This window comes from Platichthys flesus, chromosome 17 (genome assembly GCF_949316205.1).
Source record: "Platichthys flesus chromosome 17, fPlaFle2.1, whole genome shotgun sequence".
NCBI lineage: Eukaryota > Metazoa > Chordata > Actinopteri > Pleuronectiformes > Pleuronectidae > Platichthys > Platichthys flesus.
The window spans coordinates 2,160,096-2,172,398 of NC_084961.1; the positions used below are offsets into that span (position 1 = coordinate 2,160,096).

Consider the following 12,303-nt stretch of genomic DNA (forward strand, 5'->3'; position numbering starts at 1 on the left):
GAAGGAGAAACGCATCAACCCCTCCAGCAGCACCACCCCCCCACTGCCCAGCCAGACCTCTCCCATCATGACGCACAAAGCCTCCTGCTACAGCCCGCACATGGTACAGTCCGCCGCCACCAAATCCACCCCTCAGTTATTTCTGATATTTGTTTCCTAATTTCTTTGCCCCCCCCTCTCGGCAGATCACGAGTCCGGGTCTGTCCCAGGTCACCACCAGCCTCAGCACAACAGGTGAGATGTGTTCACTGCTGCTGTCGAGTCCCGTCCATGAATTATTAAAGCTGAGAGCGCTTGTGTTGTTCGGAGCCCGGAGGTCAGTCACAGGCAGATTGAACTGGTCCTGTCTTTATTTGGGAGAGGGTCGATGTTCCTGTTGTGGTCAGAGAATAATCCCTTTCTGCGAGAGGAGGAGTGAAATGAAAAACAACGACAACAACAACATGGAAGCACTGGTCCCATCTGGAGTTGTTTACCTGCCTGAGTCGTGGAGAGTCCTCGTGATTTATAGAGCTCGGCTGCCGGGCGAGCTTTCCCAGGGTTCGCCCGGATGACAGACGACCTGACAGGCAACAAACACAGCTGGAGAATTTATTGGCCCGTTGAGCCGAGGCGAGAAGAACTCCTCTCGCTGAGCGGAGTCAGAAGAAGAAGCCGAAGAACCAAACTGTTGACGAGCAATGAAACTCATCGCGGCTGCTACGTTTAACATCGACAAACTGAATCGGAGACTTTTGGAAACACTATCGGTTTTAGTTTTAAAACTCCACGATGGAATGTGTTGTGTTCTTAGGATTTTGTTTGTAGTTTGTTGTATTTTCTTTAAATAAGCAAACAATCTACTTCCTGTTGACGCCAGCACGCACATGACCAGTGTTTCTGACTGGTTACCAGTAGCCCCAGTGAAGTAATTTATCTGTCTTCTCCCCCCCCCCCCTCAGCTGCCAGCCTGTCACCTTCAGCGTCCTGCCCCATGACGCCCGTCAGCTCGGCTGCCGTCGGCTCCACCTCTTCTTCTGTGACTCCACCCCCTCATAGCACAGCCAGCCCCGCCCCTCCCGGCCTCGGCGCCCACGGGCTTCACACCGGGTGAGTTTAAAAAAAAAAATTCATAAAAAGACATAATTCAGAGCAGTTTACTTCCAGGTTGGAATAAAATGCATAAATTAGATCAGAGGAATATTTGTGAAAAACTAATAAATCACTTTCCTTGATATATTTTTTAAGTTTAAAACTATAAACCAAGCAAATGGAAAAACAAAAAGACTAAAAAACCTTAGCAAAGGTTTTTAAAATCTAAAAAATTACATACATTATATTATTATGCACCAGGGCTTAAATACATTTAGGGGAGAATATGTTAAATTCCATTTAAGACTGCTTTACTGGGATGTGTAGTTTCTAATGTGTAGTTTGTGTTTTGCAGTTTGTAATGTGTAGTAGTTTGTGTTGTAGTTCTTTCTCAATCATACAGACATTAACAATCTGTAATAAAACCACCAACAAACAGCAGCATGACTCTGATCAACTTTCCTTCAACTCTGGGGTTGTGTAAATATCTCTGGGACTCTGATACTTGACCTTTTTCAATTTATTTAAGTTAATAATAGATTTGTGTAGTTGAAACCTGCTGAAACCCTGTTGTTCACTGTCACGTTTGGTTTGGTTTAGAGTTGTGTTGTTATCCTGATGTAGCCTCAGATTGGAATGTTCTGTATGCAGCTGGTTGTCAAACTGGTCCTGCACCAGTTTAACTGCAAGTCTGAGTGTTGACACACAAAAAGCGACTTCTTGAAACATCTGCAGCTTTGACCCAGATAGAGAAGATCAGGTGCTGAACACAACCAGACGAACGCCTTCAGGTCTGATGAATATGTTTGTATCAACGAATCTGTTTCTCTTCATGTGTGATTGTTCTCGTGTGTGTCTGTGTGTGTGTTTGTGTGTGTGAATTTGCGATCCATCCACATTTCAGGAACACAATGATGGGAGTAAGCACAGCGATGAACCAGGCCCTCATGGGCAGCAATCCCCTGGCCACAATGCAAGGTGTGTGTGTGTGTGTCTGTGTGTGTGTGTGTTTGTGTGCACGTACGTGTTGGTGCATGTGTGTGTGTGTGTGTGTGCAGTCCCCTCCGGTCCTCATGAGTCTGTATTTCTGAAGACCACTTCCCATTTCACCCTTCATCCATTCTCACCAGAATGAATTTCCGTGCAAAGCCGGAGACGACAGCGAGCCTGGCTTCCACTCTTCCTCCTCCTCCTCCTCCTCTTCCTCCTCCTCCTCCTCCTCCTCCTCCTCCTCCTCGGCCCAAACTTTTTGAATCACTCAGTGTGATGAAAGATTCAATTCGACTCTCGCACAATGGCCTGCTATTATCACAAGGTGACAAGAGCCCCTGAAGGCGGAGATTAGGAGGCCAGGTCAGCTTACAGTAAACAGTTGAACAGGCACAATCCTCCCTCCTCCCACTGATCCCAGGCCTGTTGGCCAAAGAGCGGCTTTCCACTCAGAATTCCCCCATTGAACCGCACGATCTGCTGCCGAATCAATTAAGCATCACTAATAAGCTCAGCTTTGAATCCGTCATGTGCTCCATCTCCCTATAGCTCCGATTCAGAGCCTCGCTTCCCACTTCCCCCCCGCTCCCCCCCGAGCCGGCCTCCTCCGGCCATGTGCTGATGAGGAGGACACAGTGTGTTACAGAAAGTGCAGCTCTGGCAGCGGCGGCACTGATAGAGCTATAGTGAGGAGGAGGAAGAGAAAGAGGAGGCTCTGTGAAAAGAGAGAGAGAGAGAGGAGAAAAGGATTTGTGCTGTGATTCCCTCCGGGGCCACACACTGGTTACACACAGGCTGCTGTGATGGACAAAGGTGTTTGTGTTCCACTGGAATCCAGAAGTCAGCGGCAGACACACACAGATCTGAGTCTGGATCTGGAATGATGAGTCGTCAGAAACTCAATGAGCAGCTGTTCTGATGAGAAACTGATAATATGACTCATAATTTATATTATTTAATATAATATATTTGTTGTTTTAAACGTTTTCAACTTTAAACGTTGTGTATCACCATCTTTTCTATACACTCAATGGTTAAAGGGAGAATATAGATAGATAGATAGATAAATAGATAGATAGATAGACAGATAGATAGATAGATAGAAAGATAGATAGATAGATAGATAGATAGATAGATAGATAGATAGATAGATAGATAGATAGATAGATAGATAGATAGATAGATAGATAGGTCGATAGATAGATAGATAGATAGATAGATAGATAGATAGATAGATAGAAAGATAGATAGATAGATAGATAGATAGATAGATAGATAGATAGATAGATAGATAGATAGATAGATAGATAGATAGATAGATAGATGGAAAGATAGATAGATAGATAGATAGATAGATAGATAGATAGATAGATGGATAAAGAACATTTCTTCATTTTCACTCATATCACATAAGACTTCATCACATTTTGTATGATTAGTTTTATTATCATCTTCATCGTCTTCATCCTCCATGTTTGAAATGTTCCTCCTGTTATTGACGTGTGCACTGACTTCTCTCTACTTCTTCTCTTTCTCTCTTTTCACCTCCACTCTTTGTTCTTTTACTCCCCCTCCTCTCTTCGTCCTCCTCTGCCTCCATTTATCACTCGCTCCACCTCTTTCCTCACATTGTCCTTTCACCGCGTCCCCTCTCTGTCCTCCACATCCTCCATGTTTGTCCCTGCTCTTCCTTTTTCCTCTTTCTTCGCTCTCTTCATCACTTTGTCACTTTGTCCTCATTACTTTTTTGTCCTCTCTCTATTTTTATCCCCCTCTTTCTTTTCTCGCTCTCCATCTTGCCCTGTGTCACTTTTTCACATCCTCTTTTTTCGTCTCCTCCTCGTTTCCTCTCGACCTTGTCTTTTCTCTCTCTCAATCTTCCTCCTCCTCTCTCCATCCCCCTCCTCCTCCTTCCTCAGCCCTGGCAGCGAGCAGTGGTCAGCTGTCCATGTCCAGCCTCGACGGGGGGGCAGGTCACTTGCTTCTGGGCGGACACGGGGCCACAGTCCGCTCGTCCCTCTTCCTCAACCGCCCCACCCTCCTCCCGATGGTGACCGGCTCCATGGGGACGTCCTCCACGCCGGCCATGGGACTGGTCAGCAGCAGCGGCATGGGCGTCCCGAGGACCTCCTTCTCCCTGTCCCCGCCCACCGGCGCCAGCGACCTCATGAGCCCCACCTCCTGTCACGAGGAGTCCGCCTCCCCGTGTTCCAGCCCCGCCTCTTTCTGTTCCTTCAGCGAGGCCTCGCCGCCGCCCATGGGAGGGGCCATGGCCGAGTGATCCCTGACTGACCGCCGACGTGTCCTATCAGAGGAGGACGAGGAGGAGGGAAGATGGCGTTAAAGGAGCTTTAAAAAAAATCCAAATTTACAACCTCGCCTTTCAACCAAAGCCATCTCTCTGTCTGATCCACCTGTGCCCTCGTCTCTCTGTGTCTCCTCAGACGTCCTCAGAAGCCAAAAATATACCAGTGAGGAGGGGGGGGGCAAAGAGAGAGAGAGGACGGGGAGGATAGAGAGAACTGCAGAATGGAGGGGAGAGATCTGAAACCAAATAATGATCCACAGCTGGAGACGTGGCACTGAGTAGTGTTTTTGCATCGGGGGGATGCAAAAACACTACTGTGGGAGGGGGGGGGGACACCAGGCCTTTTATCGGCTGGGGGGGGGGGGGGGGGGACTGGAAGAGGGCAGGGACGAGAAACTGTGTGAGAGAGACTTGATCAACAAGCTGAGGTCAGGAAGTTGGCTGCAACCAAATCTAAAGAAAGAAAGAAAAGATGCAGAAGAGAAACTCACAACGAACAAAGATGAAAAAACCAAAATCTCCAAATACCAAAAACTGAAAACCAAAAAGAAGACAAAGACATAAACAATAATAAACGGAGAGAAAAGCTTTAGTTCAACAAAGACTTTTACATTGTGACCCGTCCGGGACCAGTTCACCGCTTCACTCCACCGAACATTCTCCATTTCACTCAGGATCTCGTTTGACTTTTGAGTTGAAGATTTAAAAAAACCTTTATTTTTTATATGATTTTCTTACGACTCTCTCTTTGAGGTGTTTCCTGTCAAAGCAGTTTGATGTTTCACAGCCGATCCCACGTGCAGGGTATCTACCTACCTCTCTCTCCACAGCTGGACCACGATGTTTGTTTTATTCAGCCTGCAGTGGCAGACGGGTGGAGTTCACCACTAGGATCACTGTAGTTTCAGGTAAGATCTGTTCACACTGTAGTTTCAATCTAACTCGACCAAGCTGCTCTCGGCGCTGTGGTGTTCGTTAAAAAAACAAATATGTGGCAAACTCCACCCCTCTGGCCCTTAAATGGGATCAAATCAAACACACCCAGTGGGAAATCCCTTTTGATCAGTGTCTGTTTTGGGTTTAAACTCCTCATTGGTTGAATTCGTTGGATTCTGAGCTCGAGGCTTCAACTCGAAAGATGCATCGTGAAACTTTGGGATTGTTTACGTCTTCATTTCTTTTGCAAAAACAGAATTTCAAGCAGGAATTTCATCCCCATCGTCATCACCATGTTTAATCTGGAGGTTTACACCCTCCTGCCTTCAAAGAGGACACACACACACACACACACACACACGTGGACAAGCTGCGTCTGGATTTTATTTAAGCGTTATTTGCCTTCTTTTATTTATTATCCCCCCCCACCACCCATACCATCACCATGTCATCTTCCAGACTGCTCACCCGCCACCAGACAGTCACTCTTAACCAAAGCATCGCCTCTGGACGCGTTGTCTCTGGATTCGCCCGCGAGACGAGTGTCCAGACAAAACCTCAGCCGTGTCCAAGGGAGAGACACACACACAAGTACACACACTGCAAGCATAAGAAAGAGTCCAAACCAAAAAAAAACAAAGAACAAAAGAAAGAGGTGAAGCACCGGCGTTCCTCGAACTGCCCCCAGACCCCTGCCCTCCATCCCTCCATCCCTCCCTCCCGACGGCCCCCCCCTCTCCTTTGTCTCCAAAGATCAGATGAAAGGGCCGACATATAAAAAAAAGAAGAGGGGAGGAGAAGAAGAAGAAGAAAAGGTGGAGAGCGAGAAGTGGTCAGGAGCAAAGGAGCCAAAGGTTTGCAAAGCTGCAGGGGAAAGCAAGAAGAAGAAGAGGAGGAGGAGGAGGAAGAGGAGCAGGAGGAGGAGGAGGAAGAGGAGCAGGAGGAGGTGCGCCCAGAGCGGCGGACAGAAAAACCAAAAATTAACCCAAAACCAAAAGCTACTACTACTGCTACTACTGATGTACGAGTGACTGTAACTAAACCAAATACAAAGCAAGAGGGGGAGGACGGGGGGGGGGGGGGGGGGGAGGCCCTGTCTGTCTGTCCGTCTTTAACTGTGATTGATGTTCTTGTATCGACAGACAGAAATCCCCCCCCCCCCCCCTCCACTCCCTCCGCCGGACACCTCGGCTTCCCTCTCACTTTCTTTTTTTTCCTGGATGGATAAAAAGATGGAATAACCTCAACAAAACTGACTTTGAGAGTATATATATTTTTGTTTTTGCTTTCCATAGTGTGTCTGGTAATGATGTATGGATTTGTCTCATTGCTTTCTACTTATTATGCGGCGGGAGGGAGGGAGGGAGGGGGGGGGGGGGTGACGTGTTGCCTATTTCCATATCTTCTCGTCTCTTCGGTTGTGCTCTGGGTTCATTCTTCTTCTTTTCTGTTGACGTTTGGACACAACTGTGAAAATGTAGCTTCCGAGATCCAAAAAAAAACAAACAAACAAAAAAAAGTGTTTCCGTTAAATCCAGAGTGTTTGTGAAGAAGCCAAAACTGAAAAACCAAAAGCAAAACTTTTTAGAGATACAACCAAACCAAATAGAACAACCAAACCAATGCACAACGATGTACAAGTGTGTATGGGTGTGTGTGTGTGTGTGTGTGTGTGTATGAGTGTCTGTAAATCTCTTGCGTACAAACCAAACCGTTAAGTCTCACTCTGTCTGTCACGTGAACGTCTGGGAGCTTTTTAAAGACAGTGAACAACATGTAGTTCATCCTGGACCTGTTTTCACTTCTTCATCATCAATAACAGCATTTTCTGCTTCTGCTTAAAAAGTCCAACATAGAAAATATGTCTTTTTAAATCCGTTTGTCAATTTATTTATGAAAGAAAAGACACAAAGACAGGGTTCTATTGATTACTGGAGCAACAGTTTGGCTGAAACCTGGATTTTAAAGGCAGCTGATGCTGTTGCACGTCTATTCGTTCCAGTGACACCAAATTAAATCTGTTAATCTGCCACTTGTTTTATTGATTAGTTCCTGTGTCCAACCAGCCTCTGGTTTCAGTTCATATCAGAATTAATGAGAAGTTTCCTTTATTATGTCCAATTCAAGATGAATTCCAGGTTTCAAACCCTGATTTTCTGACTGAAATTCCTTTCTTGTAGTGAAAGTAAAAACTGCAGCTGCACAGACGTAACGGACGAGATTCTAAAAAACGTTTGACTTTGACAACTGATGACAGATCAGATTGAAACGACTAGTTTCTCTGATCCAGATGAGAAAACCAGGTCCAGGTTGAAACCAAACAGGACGAAGCTACAGACACGGATACTGACGGCAGCCAGTGATACTGATGATATGTTGGGGTGGTGGGGGGTGGGAGGGTTGGGGGGGGGGGGGGGGGGGGGGAGCAGACGTCCGAGACGGATTAACGTATAAACTTTTAGATGGAATGTATCCATTAGTTCTCATAGGTTTCTTAGGGGGAACTGCTTTATGTTCAACTGCTCTTATTGATGTGTATAAAGGTGAAGACGACCACGACTCCATTCAAGAACCAAAAGCTTTAAAACTCTTTTATCTCTCACGGGCTCTTTGTTGGAAAGTAATATTTGTATTTATTGTATAAGGGAGGTGTGTGCTTTTTTCAGAGGGGGGGGGGGGGGGGTTTGGGAAAAATGCATCGGTTTGTATTTTATGAACTTCTCTGTCCCTCGCGTTGTTTATTTATTGATTCCTTATTTATGTATTTATTGGATTCCTATTTAAGTCTTTCTTTGTAATAGTTTTTTCAGGGGTTGTTGTGGGGCGTGTGTCTGCAGAGAGTCGTGTCTTTGAGATCGAGCTGAGAAGAGAAGAAGCCAAAACGAATGTTTCAAAGAAAGAAAAACCAAACTTTAAAGACTGTTGTTCACGGGGACGGAGACGGATCAGAGCAGGGACACTGGGACGAGTCCCACTGAGCTGGGAGAGAGTTCCTGTTTCATGAACGATGATGTTTACTTTTCATATCTAAATATATGGATTCTCTAAATTTGAATGACAATGGAATACACAGCTGGCTAATTGGCATCAGATTACAACTCGTACTTCTCCATGTATATGGATATAAGTACAACAAAGTAATACCAACATCTTTACAGTATTAGCAGTAACATTTAATTTGTAAAGTTCCTGCTAGAACCTTTAGCTGTTTTTGGCCGTTAGCTGAAGTTACACCAAAATTCAGAAGTTTGCTGCAGCCTGATTTAGTGAATCACGTTTGTGACGAGTCGATTTTAAGAATTTAAGTCTCAAACTTTGTAGTTGTTTTACGTGGAGCTGCAGGAACCCGGTCCAGGCAGATCCAGGCCCGGTCGTAGCTTCAGGACACTTACGTGTGTCTGGAATGCGACTGTGAAGTAAACTCATCGGACTGGAGCAGCTGTTCAAACCAGTCTCACTCTCTCCAAACTGGTTTAACTGGCCAGTGGTTGATTCCCAATTCTGTTTGGTTTGAAACGCAACATGTCGTCTCCTCCTCTGCTCTCTCTGAGAAGCTCTGTGACTCCGACTCTTACCTCTGATACTCTGATGAAAACCAAATAGATCTTCAAGCTTTAATGACAAACAAAAAAAAAGAACAAAAAAAAAAAGGGACGCTCTCTGAACTCAGGAGTGAGGGATGAAGGAAAAACAAAGATGTTCATTAACCACTTGTTCTTATGGCTTTAACCTACAGAAAACACCAGCACCTCCTGTTGGCCGAGTTCAGGGAGGTGTGTGTGCTCCTCACTGCTGTCGGGGGGGGGGTTCAGTGTTTCTACTCAAAGGACACGTGCTAATGTGTTAGCACGTGTGTTATATGTTTCCAGTGAGTCGCTCGAGGGGGGAAATCCACCACAGAGCTTAAAGAACAACTCTGAAGAAAATACCGATTTATATTTGTAAGCTTTGAGTTTCCTGCTCGACAGCAGTGCAGCTCGGACTCGTCGTGTGCCTGTGGCGTCAGATTCCGCTGTGGTGGACAGAGAATGATACCAAAGTTAAAAAACGACCACAGCGAGGCAAGACACACAAGACACACAAGACACACACACACACACACACACACGTGTACATAAACATTCAGGATTCTCGTAACTGATGGAACAAAGGAAATCCAGCGCCTGACGTGAGTATTCAAATGCTGTCAGATAATAAGAGCACTTCAGGCCTTGACAGATTTTTTTTTTACTGTAGTTTCTTCTGTGGCTGTGAATGTTCATTTTACTCAACTTTCCGAGTCACCACCAAATAAAACTTTTCTTTGGCCTCGAGAACACGAGACGTAAAAAAAAAAACCTGATAGCAGACAGAAAAACAAAAGAGAGAGAATCACTTCAGTCGGTATTTGTTTCGCCCCATGTTCCTTTATTAAGGAGAAATTTAAAAAAGAAGCGTTTTCATTTCTATTTTTTCTACAATGCAGCTTCAATCCAAAGGTTAAGAGGAAGAGCAAAGATAGATTTTAACTGCTAAAGAGAAAAAACCTCAATAGTGAAAACCAAAGAGTTCCACTGTATCTTCTCACCGTGATTTTCTTTTTTATCCGCATTGTACAACGCCCACGTTTTTATGACGGCTCCGGAAGTGTTCTTTAATGTGTCCTGACGAAATTGATGATGATGATGATGATGATGATGATGATGATGATGATGATGGTGAAGATGAAGCAAACACTGCTCCGTCAGCTTTAGTATCTGTTTCCTGGGTCGTCTGTTTTGAAGTATGCTTACGATGCGCCGTCCTTTGACCTGCCGGCTCTCTCTGTCTGAGCTGATTCTGTGACTTGATTGAAACGTTTGGGTTTGAAACTGTCCCTGAACTCATCGCTATCTGTGTGCCTGTTGTTTTATTTTGAGGGGGGGGTGGGGGGGGGGTGGCCAGGGAAGCGGGGACAAAACAAACCTGTAAGTGTTAGGAATAAAGTGAGAATTTAGACCAAAGCCTGCGTTGTCTTGTTTGTTTGTTTGTTTGTTTGTATATCTCTCCTCCTCCATGTTAACAGATGGGAAATGGACCAAACTAAAAGGTCAAAGTTCACGTCAAATATTTGGTTCTTTTATTTGATGCTATAAAATGAAGGGAAACATAATTTATCTGTTGTCCACACGACTCGAGAACTCTTTTAATTTGAAAACCTCTGCCCTTGTGTTTTAGTCTGGACACTGAAGGTGGAGCTGTTTGGAAACAGTCACACTCACAACCGCTTCCTGATGGTGTCTGATTCGTCAGGCTCCTTTAAATAAAACCAGCACCATCAGCCTGTAGATCACAGCTCCACCTCGTCCTCGTTCTGCAACAAACAAACCAAATGCTTCCTGTTTACACCGACACCTCTGACACCCTGACTCCTGATTGGCCGTGTTTCCTGACGAGTGGGAGGAAGTGGCGACGCGTCATTTATCTTTATTTACATCCTGTGGTGAAAAAGCACAAATGGGGATCGAACGTGTTTGTTAGAGAACGAGGAGGCAGATGCAACAGCTCCGGGTCATGAACCTGAACATGTGACTTAAGGGAGTTTTAGATCAAGTCTGAATAAACATTTCAATATATCAATAAATAAGATTCTGTAAAAGATGTAAGCGGTTATAGTAGATATATATATTTATACATATATAGTATAGTAGTAGTCGGTTGTGTGTGTGTCCCTCTCTATGAAACTTTTCATTTCTATTCTGCTCTAACAGCAACAGGAGATTTACTTTAAGACAATAAAACAATATCCACATGAGTCACTTTCAATCTCCAGAATGAACCCCAGATCCAAACCAGGTCTTCCTCCCTGATCATGAGTCCTGTGTCTTCCTCGTCTCTTCTCTCCTTCTGCTCTTTGTCTCCGAGTCCTCTCACAGTTTTTGTTTTGTCGAGAGCTGCTGACAAAGCACTGAGATTTCAGCTCACGTGCACTTTGCTCTACTTTCTGGCAGTTGCCCGTCCAGGGGTGCCATCAGGGAGGGAGAGGCCTGAATCATTCAGGGGGCCCCCCGGAGCAGGACAGGAGCTCTGCAGCCGACCGGGGGGGGGGGGGGGGGGGGGGCATCGATATTTAATGTGCTGGTGCTGTTGTTGGCGTCGCAGGGGCCAGGATTTCCAGTGGCGTTCCCAGTAGCACCACAAGCCTCCAAGCTGCAGCTGCTGGGGATTAACAGTGTGTTGTTGTTTACAGAACCGAGATCGAACTGGTTTCTACACTTTGTTCAGCCAGTTCTCTACATTCTCCTCCTCCTGCTGGTTTCCATGAGCTGGATCCAGAGTCGTGTGTCACAGATCAGCCAAACCATAATGTTCTAAATCAAACCAGTGCTCATACGAGGAGCTGCTGGGCAGAAAGCTGGAGCTCATTTTCCTCCGTCTGCACATGATTCAAGTTACGATCAGATCTGTTCCCTCTCGGTTGCAAAGATATAATAACACAGTTTCTGTTCAGGGCTCATGTTCACATTGGGGCCAAATGAAGCAGCAACACACACATTTAGTTTGTTTCTTAATTGAAGGCCTGAGACCTGAAGACGTTCAGTTTGACTTTGTCCCGCTCGTGTGAGACGTTGAATGAAATAATGATGCTGCCATTGGTCCTGGGTGGTTCACATCTGGGTGGGCTTTTTGTGTCTGTGTGTGTGTGTGCGTGTGTCTGTGCATGTGTGTGTGTGTGTTTCCAGTCAGTCCCCGTCTCTCGTCTGGGAACTAACATGTTGTTACCCACATGTCCCTCAGGAGCAACTCTGCTTCGCCTGCTACAAGTAAGAAACTCTCTCTCTTTCTCTGTACACACACACACATACACACACAAACATATATACACACACACACACACACACAGACATACACACCCACCATGAATGAACCTCTGTGTGTGCACCCCTGCAGACGCTGCGTTCCAGATGTGACGGAGCCAAATGTTGCAAACCCAAATGAAACTCCAGGTGTGAAGCAGCCGTGACATCAGCGAGAGAGGA

The 12,303-nt window shown here is 45.5% G+C and overlaps 1 protein-coding gene across 1 annotated transcript in view; it reads left to right on the top strand.

Moving 5' to 3' along the window:
• The window catches only part of pou2f2a (POU class 2 homeobox 2a), a 10,927-nt gene extending 6,585 nt beyond the window's left edge, over nt 1-4,342 (top strand). The window contains exons 12-16 of the mRNA XM_062410247.1: nt 1-103; nt 186-234; nt 942-1,089; nt 1,976-2,049; nt 3,981-4,342. The exon at nt 1-103 is cut by the window's left edge and continues 95 nt beyond it. Of these exons, the coding sequence (XP_062266231.1) occupies nt 1-103; nt 186-234; nt 942-1,089; nt 1,976-2,049; nt 3,981-4,342 (736 nt within the window). The remainder of the gene's footprint in view (nt 104-185; nt 235-941; nt 1,090-1,975; nt 2,050-3,980) is intronic.
• The last annotated feature ends 7,961 nt before the right edge of the window (nt 4,343-12,303 follow it).